The sequence below is a fragment of the Cydia amplana genome, chromosome Z, assembly GCF_948474715.1.
Source record: "Cydia amplana chromosome Z, ilCydAmpl1.1, whole genome shotgun sequence".
NCBI classification, from domain to species: Eukaryota; Metazoa; Arthropoda; class Insecta; order Lepidoptera; family Tortricidae; genus Cydia; species Cydia amplana.
In genome coordinates, this window is record NC_086096.1 from 14,242,105 (window position 1) to 14,259,866 (window position 17,762).

The window sequence follows — 17,762 nt, forward strand, 5'->3', positions numbered from 1 at the left end:
ATTGAGGTTTCTAATATCATTTTTTTCTAAACTGAATAGTTTGCGCGAGAGACACTTCCAAAGTGGTAAAATGTGTGTCCCCCCCCCCCCCTGTAACTTCTAAAATAAGAGAATGATAAAACTAAAAAAAAATATGATGTGCATTACCATGTAAACTTCCACCGAAAATTGGTTTGAACGAGATCTAGTAAGTAGTTTTTTTTTATACGTCTTAAATCGCCTAAATACGGAACCCTTCATGGGCGAGTCCGACTCGCACTTGGCCGCTTTTTTTAATATATACGAGTAATCATATTTTAACATTTAAGTAACCACTGTCCGTTGTCTCTAGGTAATAAGTATCTAATTATTAATATGTAGGTAATCAGGTAGTCACGTAAACTAAACTTAAGATTCTAATGTTTGCATGATTATATTACTCATATAGTACTCATTCAGACAGGCCTCAATGAGGAACGCCCTAGCCCGGCATACCGCTTGTCGTATGTAATGTAGGTCATATACTCATTCAAACAGGACTCAATGAGGAACGCACTTGCCCGGCATACCGCTTGTCGTATGTAGGTCATATATACTCATTCAAACAGGCCTCAATGAGGAACGCCCTAGCCCGGCATACCGCTTGTCGTATGTAGGTCATATACTCATTCAATCGGGCCTCAATGAGGAACGCACTCGCCCGGCATACCGCTTGTCGTATGTAGGTCATATACTCATTCAATCAGGCCTCAATGAGGAACGCACTCGCCCGGCATACCGCTTGTCGTATGTAGGTCATATACTCATTCAAACAGGCCTCAATGAGAAACGCACTTGCCCGGCATACCGCTTGTCGTATTTAGGTCATATACTCATTCAATCAGGCCTCAATGAGGAACGCACTCGCCCGGCATACCGCTTGTCGTATGGAGGTCATATACTCATTCAAACAGGCCTCAATGAGGAACGCCCTTGCCCGGCATACCGCTTGTCGTACGTAGGTCATAGTACTCATTCAGAACTCTGGTATGTACGTTTGTAATTTAAATCTGACCCATTTCTTTAAAGATTCTTCTGGTAATGTAGATAGGTATATATGTATCCATTGTTTCACCTAATTTTAACATTTTAACTGTAACATTACTTACGTAGTTTTCATAACATTCCTGATTTCATACCGACCCCACTACAGCCACCACTGAATTTCTGTAATATTAAATAGTTCCAAAGTTTGTTTACGTACAAAATCACTATTATGACAAACATTTATATGACATGTCACATGTGACTGTATATGACAAGGCTATAGACTCGACGAGTTTTGTTGAATAAGGAAGCATTCACTTAGTTGGCCCCACAAACTATTAAGAAGATACTACGTTGGCCCGCACTAAGTTTTCATGCTAAGTGCTTAGTTAGACCAAGAAAAGTCTGCAACGATTTTGATAGCACGCACAGTGCAAAGATTATTTTAATCCTCAATTTTGTATGAAATTATGACGTACCTACCTACCTATAAATAACATTAGGTACGTCAAGTATGGAGCTTACAGGGACATATTATATGCATTCTTACTGCCAAGTTTGTGCAAAGTTAGCGTGGTCATAGTCTAAATCTGCATGGCGTTTGCAAATGACAAAGTGTGGAATGTCAGCATTAATATCAAGTGTTCATAATGACACTCCTCACTTTATTTTTTCTACCTATTCAAGTCGCAATGCAATGTTAGTTAGGCGGACGGTTTATTTCATTTCTTTGATGATTGACACATGATGTGTACTAATAAGGCCCACTTGCACCATTCCACTAACCCGGGTTTAAACCGATAACCTCGTGTTAAAATTGTACTGGTAACCATGGTAACTCCAGGTTTAACCAGTTAACCCAGGGTTAGTGCAAATGGCCCTAAGGGATAGATTCGAACCAAGTAAATTATACTCAAATTTCTATGGTCATATTACTATGGCGTTTATTGTGGCACTTCGGAACTTTCAGCTTCATTCCGAAATTGCCCTACGCGATTTTTCGCGACATTTCGATCTTCACCACTTAGTGCGATTACACAGAAACGTCCTGCCTCGCACAGTTTACACTGTGTTTTAAACTTACGGACAATAAGACTTTCAGCCATTCAAGAAAAGAGCGTAAACCCAACTATCGGGTATTTTATGATTTCGTTCCCAGGCCGGACGACCCGATAGTCGGGATCGTGGTACTACAACTTTATATGACGAAATTTTTGTGGCCTAGCGCGGATGTCTTATTTGGCTGGGTGGCAATGAATGTGTTAAAGTCCGGTAACGTACTTACAACCCCTCTAGTGTCGTGGGTATCTAGGGGCGACGGCAATCACTACCATCAGGCGATTCGTCTGTTTATTTGCCTCCTATATTAAAAAAAAACTTTGTCACGTCAAAGTCGGTGCAGGTTTATTTTAGACGGACTCTAATGACCAAGAAAAAGAAACAACTTTTTTATCAAATATATTTATTTAAAAATATTATTGTATAGGAAGCACTATATCACTTATGAGTTATGAGTCTCATGACGCAGCAAGTTATCACAATAACATTTTACATTTCACCCCATTGTTTTCCATTCACCATATTTAATAAGTAAATAATAATAATGTAATGTTGTCTCCAGTTTATGACTGACAAAGGAATGTTATTAGTAGGAATGATAGTAATAAATAAATTAAATAAAGTTTCGAATTGATATTAATAACATACAAAATTGTCTCTTATAGGTAGGTACTTAAAAACATATGTTTTCATTCGATACTAACATTCAACATCAACAATAATATGGATTACTCTCACTATAAAAAAAATCTAATGTATCAAAAATGAATTACTTGGCTGGTATCGCCACACCACAGGAAAAAACATACAAACTATTAAAAAAGCTTAATCTAGACAATTGTTCAGACTGCAATGTAATTTTTGGGGCAATGCAAATACAGTAATCGATTTTTTTTTCATAGTATGTATATAACTGCTCAAGCAAATCTTGTCAGTAAAAAAAGGCGCGAAATTCAAATTTTCTATGGGACGATATCCCTTCGCGCCTACATTTTTCAAATTTGCTGCCTTTTTCTACTGTCAAGTTCTGCTTGACCAAGTATACTTTCCGTTATAGTCAAATAAATGCACTTGTCTAAAACATACAATTCCGTTGTCCAAAGAAATGGTGCAAGCTGAATTAAAGTGGTATTCAATGTTACTTAGGTTTCAGGTGTTTGTTTGTGTTTATACAAATTTTACTACGTTGGCTCGTTCATCTCATTTTAGGTACAACTTTGTACAAGTGTGTTTATTATATTGTAAAATATTTTCGATTTTCAATAGTGTAATATTGTAAAAACACTCTTTGGGACAATCATTACGTATTTTTTTATTAAGAAATGTGAACACTAGCGACTATACGGTGACTGCCTTTCGATTAATTATGATATAAATGTTTAAACTTTACAAACTTAGGTATTAAAAAAAATAGTTTTACTCTTTCTTATTTTGTACAAGTTTTTGTACGAAAAATACGTGAATCACTCAAATGTTTTTTTTAAATGCTCTCTTTTTACTGCAGCTACTGTTGAATACCACCTTAGTGTGCAGTCAGCTAGCATGTCTAGGTGCTGTATGTGGAGGCGGACACGCTGCCGCCGTGGCCGGTCCAGTTGGTGTGGACGAACACGCCCGGCCTCGCGGACAACTCGTACGTGTGCGCGCCGAAGTAGTCCCTCTGCGCCTGAACACACACATTCAAGCTCTAAATACACGTTGCAGATAATTAACTAATGTACTCGTATGTATCTCCTCAGCTGTGGAAAGTAACTAGATTTTCAGCTTTATCCAAATATTTTGTTGTATTTTCAAAATTGATCGGGCCCGAGGGGCCGTTCCACAATTGAGAGGATGTGTGTAATAATGATAACATGGGTAGTGTGTAAATTATGGCAGACCAATGTGAAAAGGCCTAACGCAGTAAAGTTTTGGTTTCCTCCGAAAGTGGTGCCGTCGTATAGCGGCCGACTCCATACAAATACTACGACATCCATATTTAGCCGTATTATTTAGTATGGAGACGGCCGCTATATGACGGCACCGTTATCCTAGGAAAACCGATCTTCAGGATGCTACTAGCAAGTACTGTCACGGCAGCATCGAACACCTTGGCGGGTAATGTAATCAAGGCAGTAAAGTGCTTCCCAGTCAACTTGCATGAATTTGGACCTTTTAGGTATGTCAATAAAAATTAGGGTTTGCTTCCGGTACTGGTTTTCTATACAACATCAGTATCGGAACCGGGGATTCCCTAACAAAAATATAATATAAAAATTGAGGAGGCAAAAATGAAATATTCATAAATCGCGAATAAAAGAAAGCCTTCTTAATGAAGTTACTTAATTCACAAAAAATAGCGACTAATATTTATCAAGATTATGACGAATTCCGTAGCCTTTCTAGGGAATCGACAAGTTTGGTGCATGTTAAAAAAGATATAAATAGTAATTTATGTATTGTTATGCTCTTATAGAGAACCACGATGAATAGATGACTATTGAATGAAAGTTACAGTCAGCAGATGTTTCTAAGCGGGCGAGGTGTTCAAAATGATCTTGACGCGACTTTATTGTTAAGCGAATAAGAGCGTGTCAAGGTAATATTGAAAACCTTGCCCGCTTAGCAACTTCTGCTGCCGACTTACTTGAGCTTTTTCTAAAATAAATATCGAAAACCCGATTCTTTCAAATCTGGACGTTCTTGGGCTCATTCTACTCAGAATCGACAGCACTCTCCATCCTACCATTAAATAAAGATGTCCCAAAATGTCCATTCCATTACGTCACGTTTTTAGTATAAGAAAATTTTTCACTTGTATGTAACGTGACGTAGTGGAATGTACAATTTTCATACAATTTTTTTTTATCATCAGGATTGAATATGCTAGTGATTCCGAGTTGAAAGAACCCAAAAACACCAGGATGTGGGAGAATCGGGTTTTCAATATTTATTTTAGAAAACGCCCACTTATGAGCCTTATGGTAAGTACTTACCATAAGGTTGATAAGCACTGACAATCCAACCTCTAGACTGAGCTTAGGCCAATTCTTTCATGAAACCGATGCTGCCAAAAATACTGGGGTACGGGGGACGAGGTGAGCGAATCCCGTGCCGTGATTGGACCGTTCAAAGACACGGACCAATCACGGCACGGGATTCTGACACTTGACTCGAAGATGGAATAAAACTACCGTATATTTGTGGCAGAGGGGGTAGCGCGACTATGCTATGTCTAGAGGTTGGATTGTCTGTGTTGATAAGTTAAGTTACCTGTAGCAGGTTAGCGGGCAAGACGCCGGCGCGGTAGCCGTCGTAGAAGGCGAGCGCGGCGCCGAGTGCCGGCGCGGGCACGCCCACCAGCGCGCTCTGCGCCACCGCCTGCCGGAGCGACTCCTGCGACGCGCCGATGTGCTTCGTGAAGTACGGGTCCAGCAGCAGGTTGGACAGCTGAGGGTTCTTCGTGAACGCGTCCTGATCAAAGTGTTTGGTGTTATAACCTAGGACTGTGATAGTGCCTGCCACCAGGGTCTACAAATCTATAGTATTTTTTCTACTCCCGTACTTTTATTTGTCAAAGGGTCGTGCACACACATTTAAAACCCTACCTTATAGTTGTCAGGACAAGTCTTTAGTCTATTCCCCAAGAAAGAATTTGTGCTTACACGCAGTATCTTTTTGGCGATTTTACGATACTTCGTGTGATAGCCACTTAAAAAATATTGAATGAAATACAGTGTTGCCAACCTTATTTTAAATGTCATAATACGTGCGTGCGTGTACAAATAAGTGAACCATAAACATATTTTTTTTTTAATTTCATTCATTCTTTTCCCGCCCGTACCCTCCATTTTTGCTAAAAACGAATTTTAAAAAAACATGTCTATGGTTCGCTTATTTGTCAGAGTTGACATTTAAAATAAGGTTGGCAACACTGTATTTCATTCAATATTTTTTAAGTGGTCATTACACGAAGTATCGTAAAATAGCCAAAAAGATACTGCGTGTAAGCACAAATTCTTTTTTGGGGAATTGACTAAAGGCTTGTCTTGACAACTATAAGGTAAGGTAACTAAAGGTGTGTGCACGACCCTTTAAATAACAAATAAAAGTACGGGAGTAGAAAAAATATTTTACGATGTGCTGTGAATGCTGTGATATTGCAGTAATTAATTCTACTAGAGTTATTATAGTTACACAACTAGCGATGATGACCCCTCAGTTAAACTTATTGTTGAGTTTGATGGGCCTACGACTATATTTAAGAATAACGATGTATCTTATTAAATAAATAATAATTGCTCGACTTGGCGGGGGCACTGCCATGCCCCCAGATAATAGGACAAAGTATGGAACGCCCATAGGAAGTTAAAAAAAAAAGCAGACTACGAATATCGACGAATGCGGTACCATCGATCTGCCGTATTATATTTTATAAGGCACATCTTGATATAGGTGTCCAATTTAGGCAAATCATGTTCCATGATACACTAAGAATTTCACGTACTAGCGTATTTCGATCGCCCATCGAAATTAATATCTTAAACGAGAACAACAAACATACCAGTGGGTTTTCGTAATCTCTATACTGTCTATTTAAGTACAATTGGTTCAAAATTTGCTTTGTGAATTAAGTCAATATTCACATCGTAATATGCTTGAATAGGTATTATACTTTGCAAATGAAATGGACACTTGTTTAAATTCCAAAAGTCATTGAATATTTAGGCATAGGTACAATGTACCGCGGCTATTTATTAACTTTGACATTGAGATAACTACACGAATACTACACGCTGAACTTATCACTATGTCAATGTCATTTAGGTCATGCAAAATGATAGTACTGGGACTAAATTGCATAAGAGTCGAGGTAAAATTATGCCTCACAATAATAAAAAAGCTTGCCGAAATATATAATAAACAGCGCACTCGTGAAAGATCGCTCGATTATAAAATCTTTCGCTTGCACGGTACTCAAAATAAGTGCTCGAAGAAATATCATACTTTGATAGTTTGTTGTACAAATACAAATCACTATTGTATACATATATGTACCTTGATATTGCCGAGGAACGCGCTCCTGATGATGCAGCCTCCGCGCCACATGAGAGCGATACTCCCGTAGTTCAGGTTCCATTGATGCACCTGACCCACGATAGATAACATATCTTACAAAAATATATACATATAGTGTTGGCTAAATTTTCATAATGTGAACAATTGAAAGTTCAAAAACTAAATTCTGTCTACTTACAAAACGCACGTAAAAAGTATGAACCCAACAAAATGTTATCATCTCAAATTATGATTGATGTAGAAAATGTCCGTTGTATTATTTTAGAAGATCGGAAGAGCCGCGAGTTGTTGGTGGTTATGCGGTTAGTTAGTGGTCGGCTACAGTTGTTGTATAGTTTGTAGCTTTCTAATAGACCCCGAAGGCTAATCCTATTGTCTATTGTTCAGTAAAACCGCACGTGCTACTTACCTGCAAAAAAGGGTCCTAATTATTCTATTTGGCATCTGAGCGCGGGCTAGTCCAACGCTCAAAAAACCAGTGTAGGTGCGCTCTCCGATAACGCGCCTTTGTTACGCATCTCGATGACACATTTTAGACTGGTTCTGTAGCGTTCGACTCGCCGGCACTCAGTAACCGAAGTACCGATTTTTTATGCAGGTGGTTGTGGCACGTGGCACGAGCGGTTTTTCTTAACAATAGACAATAGGATTAGTCTTCGGGGTCTACTAGAAAGCTACAAACTATACCTGGCAAGTTATGAACGCTCTCACCTTGGCGGCTTCGCGCAGCAGCATGAACCCTTGCGCGTACGAGATGATCTTGCTGGCGTACAGCGCCTTGCGCAGGTGCTCCAGGAACGCCGTCTTGTCGCCCGTGAACTTGCCCGCCGCGCCGGGCAGCACGCCGCTCGCCTTCACTCGCTCCTCTACAATACACTTTCATTATTGAATAAGACGACGCAACGGGCGCCACGCTGCTCCGTCGCCGCCCAAATACAATGTTTCATTTGTATTTTGTTTTTATGTTCGTTGTTTCTTTGTATTGTATTTTATTTTGTAGTTAACTTTTTGTTTTAAACCTTCAAATTTAGTACAAATTCGTACAACTGTATACTAACTTGTGGGATCCCGCAAATACCGGGATCCAGCGGGACTGAAAATGACAACTCCGCGGAATACCGGGATTGAATTCCTCATGCGGGATTGTATTCCCTACTTGTGCGTCATAGTTAAAGTCCAACGACAGGCGCGCTCGACGACTGCGTACAACGCCACGTGCTTCAATGTTGGATCGCGTATAGTATAACCTACATATGTACTTAGTTATAATATTATTGCTACCATGGACGTGACTGACCTTTGAGCGCAGACAGGCAGCGCGCGAACACGGCCTCGCCGATGAGAGTGACCGGCACGCCGTACTCGAGCGCGCTGATACCCGTCCACTTGCCCGTGCCCTTCTGGCCCGCGCAATCGCGAATCTTCGGCAACAAGTATTTACCTACAACAAACAAACCGTTGCAAACACCATTGACAATACCGCACTACCCTGCTTTATAATATATTTTTTATTTACAGCTAAACATACCAACTTCCATGCAAGTATAAACTTATTTGGTAAACAGAAATCGGTATTGACTGTGATGGATTAGTTTCTGCTTAAAGCCATTTTACGTAATATTATCATTTGCTTTTATTCACACTATCCTTATTCCTTACCATCAGAATCCTTGAAATTGAGAATGTCTCTTGTGATTTCAATAAGGAACGAGTCTAATTCGCCTTTGTTCCACTCTTCAAATACACGCGCCATTTCACCTTGATCCATACCTGAAATGTTGAATAATGCACAGACATGGTTTATTGTGTTTAACTTAAATATTTTACGCAAGTGTTTGATTTCTACTATGAAAATAATCGGATGATGCTTCACGTTTCCAACCCAAAAGATGCAATTATTGATTTCGTGATTTTTTTTTGTTTTAATAACAAAATCAAGTTTCGGCCACTTTTTCTTTTCTTTTTTTTTCTTTTCTTTTTATTCTTTTCTTTATTTTTTTTTTCTTTTTTTTTCTTTTCCTTTTGTATGAATTTGATATGTTTTCTGAAAGAGTATTTGTATGATTCCATGTACATATGTATATATTTTTAAATCTAATTTCTATTACACCTTATGTGTATAATTGCATGAATTCTATAGTAATTTAAATTGTATTTCTTTTTCCTTATTTTCTCGTAATGCATGTTAATTATAAGATGTAATTATTATTTTTTGATAAGATGTGTCCCGCCGAGTTTGTTGCCGGTCCCATATTGGGATACCCTCCTCCAATTGAGGGGGGATTTAAATCTTCTCGGGGCAGAGGTGTAGGGTTGGAGCCGGTCTACCTAGCTTTATTTGACGTTCATAAGCGCATTGTAATTATGCCTACTTGAATAAACTATATTTTATCTTTTATCTATCTTATCTTTATAATAGTGATTAATAACATAGCAATCAAAATATTAACCAAAATAAATCCAGGCGTAAAGATTTTAGAATATTTGACAAGAAAGTGAAAGACTTCCTTACTAATAGGCCATATTAAACAATAAATGATTTTTTCGTGAAAGTTAATGTTATTTTATTTTATTTAGTCCTATTGAACGACATGTACTTACCTAATAATTTTAATATGCATAACTTACATAACATAAGCAATTTTAGCATGTAAGTATTGTAAGTACTTAAGAGTACAGTCACCCGCAATAATATGTTACTCTTCGAAGGCCGTTAAAATATGTGACACGCTCTTATGGCTCTAGAAATAAGATCGTGTCAGACATTTTTGTGGCCTTCGTTGTGTTACAAAATTAATGGGCGGACGACGGATGCAATATACGTCAAAATCATGTCAATCATCATGATATACGTAATTAAAATTAGTTTAAATAAGACAACATGATTTTGACGTATATTGCATCCGTCGTCCGCCCATTATACATTATTATTATAACAAGTGACTGTACCTATATTATATAACTGTATTTGCATGCATAAGCAAATAAATGATCTGATTATGAATAAGTATCTCGTTTTAGGGGACCCAGAAGATACGCACTACCTATATGATTATATTTCATTGAAATTCATCAGTTCCAACTGGCGGTCACGGTTGAACTGAATATACCCCAAACCCCAAACATACAAAATTAACTTCATTTCCGTTGATTTATTTCTTGACCATTCACCCAGTTGCAAAATAGTATTCTTTTAATAGTTATAAACACGATCGAAGGGAGTGTTTTAAATCGACACGAGTTGCGAATTACCTATTCGCACGTGTATCGAACAACGTTTTACAGTACATATGGCACTTTAAAGTTTCGACATACGCACGAAAAGTGCTATTTTACGCACTAGTGCCCCATATGTACTGTAAAAGTAGATTTTAGGTGATGTTTGATTCATTAAAGGTTATATAAATTAAAACTATGTCAGGCACAAATCGGCATCCCAGCATTGAAAGTGAAGGCTTCTAAATGTGACAATAACGCAGAAAAATACCTAAAACGTCCTTCATAAGATGGTAGGCTTCACAGATGAGTTGCATGTCGCCATACTCGATGCCGTTGTGCACCATCTTCACGAAGTGGCCGGAGCCGTCCTCTCCCACCCAGTCACAGCAGGGCTCGTTGTTCACCTTAGCGCAGATAGCCTGCACAGAAACAAAGATTTGGTCGCGAGCAATGTATGAATGACCTTGATCTACCGCTCGTCGCGCCGCCCGCTATTAGCGTCCACTCAGCGGCCTCAGAGCTAACAACAACACGTCATCACTGATTTTTGTTGTAAAGCGGTGAATATCTGCCACCGGATACAGAAAAAACAAGAATAGCTTAGCAGTAAATGAGCTACTTGACTTTGAAATGTATTCTTTCAACCACGTTTTGACTGCCGACTAAAGCACAAGTGAACACAAGTGAACCTAGCGATAATAGTGTACGATCAGCACCACAATTATTGTAGCCCAATTATGTTTAAACTCTTCTTTACAAATCCAAAATATCATACAGCTAATGGTACGTTTACACGCTTGGCAAGTCTCGACAAGCTTCCACAAACACAAGCGTGTGAACGGGGTTGTTTGGCTTGGCTTGCGTGAGCTTGCAAGAGCTTGTCGCGATCCGGGCTAGTGTCGGTTTTTGGAGACAGATCAAAGGCAGCTTGCGGCAAGCGCTTGCAACGTATTTACACGTTGGCGCGTGTTTAGTGTTTACTTAGAGCAATTGCCGACACAACTTCAACGGCCACGCCTGCCATGCTTGCTTGTCCGGAACACTGCAGTAACGCACTCGCAAGAATGTAAATGGCATCCAAGCGTTTGTAAAGGCTTGAAGCTTGTACACGCTTGCCAAGTCTCGGCAAGCGTGTAAACGTACCATAATAAATGCAACATTGAGAGCCACTTTTAACCTCTTCAGGGAGGATAATACGAGTTTGATTCTTCATGGCTTTGTGAGAAAATGGAAAGCAACCTCAGGAATGATTGGTCGAGAGCACATACCTGGAATATTGGTTTGACGTGGGGCCAGGCAGCCGGGTGGCCGCCGGGCATCAGCGACGGGCCGTACCGGGCGCCGTCCTCCCCCCCACTCACCTGCGACAAGTCGTCTAATATATTTGAGCAGTACAAGTTTCTAAGCGGGCGAGGTGTTCAAAATTACCTTGACACGCTCTTATTCTCTTAACAATAAAGTCGCGTCAAGATCATTTCGGACACCTGGCCCGCTTAGCAACTTCTGCTGCTGGCTGTATCTGATCATACATATTAATATTGTAAATTTAACCACATTGACATTTACCTACAATTGCTTTGATGTTACATTAATAAAATTATTCAAGTCATGTTGAATTTAAGTTTAAAGTTTTCTGTTAGCTACTAGCAATTTTGTTTAACTATTAATTATTTTATATCATGTTGTATAATTACTTAAGCAGAAGTATCAACCTATTATAAAATTATTATAACTACAGTATTCAAACAAAATGCCTATTCAAGAGAAATTATTAGAGTTATTCACAGTACAAAAGACAATAAAGTGGTATGAAGAATCAAAGCATAAAGTAGACTTACTTATATATTCTGTTATCTACTTCTGGTATAAATCAAATAATTTCCTAAGAGTTATTTTTATCTGTAGTCAGTAGAGTTATTTTTATTTAACATAAATGCACTTACACCCATTCCCACATAGTGGATCCCAGTGGGCTTCAGTTCCTTGCACCAGCGCTGTGTGTCCATGTATTGAGAGTTACCACCATCTATTATTATATCACCTTTCTCCAATAGTGGAACCAATTTTGAAACAAATTCATCCACTGCCGTCCCAGCTGTAACATAATGAATATATACCTTCACTCCTCTCCTTCTTAAATAACACTGTGACAACTAACAACACACATGTTATAATTCATGCTTTTTTGGTATAATATTACTGGTGACATTGCAGCTAGTCAAACAGGTTTTTGCTTAAATCATAATGTCTTATATTATAATTACCTTTTACCAAAATGACAACTTTTCTTGGCTTCTTGAGTTTTGCAACCATGTCTTCTAAGGATTTAGCTCCAATAATTTTTGTTCCTTTCGCTTCATTAGCAAGAAATTGATCCACCTGTAAAAAACATATTCATAGGCACAGGAAACCCACTGTTGGTATGAAGAGGGTGGATATGCAATCGACACTGGCTTGAATGATGTTTAATTCAAACTTGAGAATGTCAACTTACTCTACTTCCAAAAGCCATCATGAAATGTTGTGTTTGTGAATTAAATAATAAATAATGTATTGACAAACTAAAGTGCCTTCCAGTATTTATAATAAACCTCCAAAGACCTCCTGCAACCTTTAAGACCCACAATTCATAGTATACTTTTAAGTGACATCTCTAAAGAGTGCTAATTTATAAAAAGTATATACCTTGGCAACTGTTCTGTTAAATGCACAAACTACAAATCCTTTAGAATCCATGTTGAGGATGAGGTTCTGGCCCATCACAGCCAACCCAATGAGGGCAATGTCAGCTTTTGGTCTGCAATCATTAATTTAACAATAAGTATTTAAACAACTAGGGTATTTACCTGAATTTAAAATAAATTATTTTACAACATGCATGAAATAAAGCACCAGATAATTATTAGAAAAACATAGATAGCAGTTATTTTCAAACACAAGTTCTATTTAATAAATCGGATAGAAATAGAAAAAGTAGGTAAGTTGACCATGACGTCACAATGTAATGTTTCATATAAATTCCATATTAGCAAATCGTTTTGACAGTTCTAAATAAAAAAGAAACTGATTTGACTAGTAGGAAAATACCCTAATGTAAGTAAATGTAATAATATTTTTTGTTAAATACCTTATAACTAACATTGCTAGTATTATAGAGGAACAAACTTGTAAAACTTTAATCTATATTTAAAAATACTCATTTTAAAATAATTAAAATAATATGAACATTCCCTCCACGGCACACTAATTCAGGCTAGAGAACTTTCAATCATTTACTAGGAGTCACCTTCAGATAACCTTCAAGGTATAAAAGCCTTTACTTATGCCCCACTAGATATGAGCGCCGATAGGCATTTAGCCGGCGGCGGCGCGCCGGTCAAAACTGGTCGGCGGCGGCGGCGAATCGGCGGCGTGGCCTTGAAACACCTTCGATTAATGAAAAAAGAATTCAAACCAAAATTTTACCGAAAAAACATGGTTTTGCTCTAAGAAAGTTATGAAATAAATGCATTTTTTATTTTCAAGGATAATTTTATGAATAATGGTACGAAAAAAAATGATATCGTATAAACTGTGGATAAGCGGTATCGCGCGGCATCAGAGGCGGTCTTAATCTTGGCGAGGCTCTGGCCGGAAGATCTTAGCGAGGCCCTTATCTTTTGTGCTAAGTTAAAAATTGCGGATTGACTGCATCAGGCAAACGTCTTGTCGACAGTCCAAAGAAAATCGAGCTCCGTCATTAACCAATATCGATTCAACAAAACCGATTTATGTCAAAAAGTGAGGCCCAACGCCGAGCTCCATGTAACACCGAAGACTTGATTTCGACGCCTCCCAATGCGAGGCCAGAGAATGAGCTGCAGGTAAACATACAACTAAGAATCGAACGCCAAGTGTAAGCTTGGCTGACTGCCGAACGCCTGGAGCGCCGATTGCGGCGCGCTTCTGTACGAGGCCGAGCTGTAAGAGAGCAGAGCGAGAGCGCAGGCCGATAAAGACTGAAGCCATAGTGTTAAAGATCTGGAGCTTTCCTGCGGGCGCATTCGTGCGACGTCAAAGGCCGAGCTGCAATGGAGCTAAGATCGGATAAGGACCAATGCTCAAGCGTTTTAAAACAGGCCGAAAGTTGAGCTCCAAACAGGGCCAAAAACTTGCAGGTTCAGATAGCGGCTTAATTCCATGCGAGCGATGCAAGGCCAAAGATTGAGCTGCGAGAGAGCAAAGCTTGGAATTTGAACAGTGGCCAAGTTTAATTGAGACCCGATTCCAACGCCCTTCCGTGCGAAGCCAACGGCCGGACATTTGGACGTGGAAACGCTTAATATCTCAAAATTAACCCCATTTTATACCTGTTCACGTGCGTTGAACATACGACTACATTAGCAGCAGAGCAAATTGGGACAACAAAACCGCCGACTACGGAAACGCACACTAACGTAACTTTCATTATATAAAATAACTCATATGCAGATTTTTTGTGTAAATAGAATAATTATTGTAAATAAACTCTCTTTTTCTCATTTGGACACCGTGTTTACTTCATCGACCAGGTTACTCCGTCACTGTGGCATAAGACACCTTCACGCCTTGCACGAGTCTGTGTAACTAGCAGTGACTATCCAAAAACCCATTTACCCATATCCTTCCAACCTTCCGTCTGTACCCGTAGGTCGCAAAGGTGCAGACACCTATTTATTATATTTATTTATATGTAAACTGAATCTATGGTAGGGCTAGGGAATTAGGGTTGTTTAAGGTTGACTAGGGCAGTAGGAGTTAGGCATAATAGGTTTACAGCTCTCCCATAGATAAAGTTAGTTGAATCCCTTCCGGATTTAACAATACCTTTTAAAGACGTTTAACCATGCTTGCAATGGTTAAATTCGCGGTAAATGACGGATAGATAGCTGGAAAAATTAGTTATGCATTGGATCGGTAATCCAAAGATGTGGGTTCGAGTCTCACGTTAGCCAGAGTTGATCACAGTTAATTTTTTCATTGTGATTGACATATGTCTAGTGTATACATATATACAATCTATAAATTGTAATGTGGAACGTTCCACAATAAAAATGGAAGGAAATCAGTATGTTTATTACAAGCATATTGATGTTAAAATTGATATTAAATAATTTCGTTTCCCCAAGACTAGTAGCGCGGTTACTAGACAGATAAGTTTGCATTTGCCTTCGATATTTTTGAATTATATGGGCCTAAAATACCTTTTGAATGCCTATAAACTATTCGAAGTGGCGCCGTTAATGATCTAAACTCGATTAAAAATATATTATCTGATTCCGAAAGTAGTAGCAACTACCAAGGTCACGCCGATGCCACGCCGATAGCGCAGCGTCGGCGGCGGCGGCGCGAAAATTTTGTCGGCGGCGGCGGCGCGCCGGCGCGGCGCTCATATCTATGCCCCACTTAGGTACGCCAAACTACTTAATAAGTACTACTTATGATTAACAGATTTACAGGCAATGACATTGAAAACGGAAGGGTGCCACAGGTCATAAAGTAACATATTAGGGTGGCGATTTAATATGTATATGAAGAAAAATTTATAGATTATGTTAATCATTTTTAGTAACGACACTATCAAGTATTATTTAAAAGCATTTACAATTCACATTACGTAGGTTCACGTCATGATCTCAAATTATATCGATAAATAATAAAGTGGACGAACTCATAAAATATAGTGGTTTTCACCCACTAAATTATAAAGATAAAGAATTAATTGATGTACTTACTCTGCCATGTCTTAAACAAATTTAACACTTAAGAAAATAATGCACTTATAAAATATCTTCCGCTAACTACTTTGCTGACCGAAAGCCGATCGGGCACTCATCCCAATGTCAAAAATGTCAAGCATGTCTTGTCATTTTTACGTAGTCACCGTGGTTTTGTGGCGGTCACCACATAATGTTGCTAGCGTTAAGTCAGCTGGACACGTCCAGACGGGATGATCAAATTTGACAATGAAGGCTAGCGTTTTTTGCTCACTAGTTACTGCGCTACTGATGATGGTGATCCAGAAAAAATCTTCTATGCTTCACTAGCAAATTCACTAGCTATATATAGATGGTCAAACCAATTTGTCAGTAAATAGGAACAAAAAAAAACTATACTCATCCTTTTCTTTTGGATGCTAGTACTAGTGTAAGACAAAGATAGTATGATTCTCTCTGTCTATGTTTGAAATGAGACAGTCTTTTGACACACTATACTAGAGTCTGGCTACTGAAATATTACACAAATGTTTGGCGGGAAATTCAAAAAATCTTGAGCTGGTCACACTTTGTGTAGTAGGAATTATAGATTTGATACTATAGCTGGTCAACCAAATCTAGTCACTAAAAAAAGGCGCACAATTCAAATTTTCTATGGGACGATATCCCTTCGCGCCTACATTTTTCAAATTCGCCGCCTTTTTCTGCTGTCAAGATCTGGTTGACCAAGTATAGAAAATATTTTTGATTATAGAGCACCAACCTCCAGATTTGTTTACATTTGCTTAGGACTTGAAAACATTGCAGTTTTTCGTTATACAACGCTACACGTCGACTTCGCACATTGTCGTAATTATTTACGAGCTTAAATAATAGTTTGCGGACCTCACTCAGTATAGACATTATTAATATTATTTAAAATAAACCCCTTATAAACCGCAAACAATTTGAATGAATAACATAAATTGACAACTGACTTTTAGCTTTTTTTTAATCATAGACAATTGGTGATACAACAACGAAATATCTGTCAACATTTTTTGGCTTTTAGCTTGGAGGATACAACTAAACGGAGTAGCCATTAACAGGCTTTCCCCTCTGTCGAAAATAGGCGGCCAACGGTCATACACAATGTATGGACTGACGTTTATCTGACATGGCTATTTTTACGTTACGCATACGTTTGACGTTCCCCTCCCCCGCAAAAATCGGCAGACTGTTTTGTACAGAAAATTACAGACATGGCGTCTCCGTTTGATTATATCCTCCAAGGCTTTTAGCGTTATATGACGAAAAACTGCAATGTTTACAAGTTGTACGCAAATGTAAACAAATTAGGAGGTCGGTGCTTTATAAATATTTTGATACTTAGCATTTAAGCAAATTTGGCATAGTACTTAATAGTTAATGTACTTATGTAATTTTTTGGTGATGGATTAATATTCCACACTACATTTCATTGTTCGCCATGTCACATATATGTATATGGTGAGAAAGTGTTAACATTGTGTTTATCGTTGACTGTACTTTACATAACGGTAGAAATTATGTGAGCTGACTTTGAGTGCACGTCAACGTATATTTAACTTATATTCTTATCTTAGGTGCCTTACGTGTGCACAGAAAATCTAAAATGTTTTATAGTATCAAAATTATAATTTCCTTCTACACAAAGTGTGACCAGCC

General features: G+C 38.5%; 1 protein-coding gene across 2 annotated transcripts; it reads right to left on the reverse strand.

Moving 5' to 3' along the window:
* Positions 1-3,556: 3,556 nt before the first annotated feature.
* On the reverse strand, positions 3,557-16,212 carry LOC134661175 (6-phosphogluconate dehydrogenase, decarboxylating). 2 transcript variants are annotated; one of them, XM_063517137.1, is made up of 12 exons: positions 16,095-16,212; positions 13,027-13,138; positions 12,606-12,720; positions 12,285-12,436; positions 11,610-11,702; positions 10,610-10,760; positions 8,782-8,892; positions 8,420-8,563; positions 7,834-7,988; positions 7,102-7,191; positions 5,317-5,517; positions 3,557-3,730 (listed from the first exon to the last, which is right to left on the reverse strand). In XM_063517137.1, exons 1-12 carry the CDS (start codon positions 16,100-16,102, stop codon positions 3,611-3,613), a joined length of 1,452 nt encoding a protein of 483 aa, XP_063373207.1. In that variant the 5' UTR covers positions 16,103-16,212; the 3' UTR covers positions 3,557-3,610. The 2 variants fall into 2 exon arrangements, with proteins under 2 accessions (XP_063373207.1, XP_063373206.1); XM_063517136.1 differs by lacking the exon at positions 16,095-16,212 and adding an exon at positions 13,469-13,497.
* Between the last annotated feature and the right edge of the window lie 1,550 nt (positions 16,213-17,762).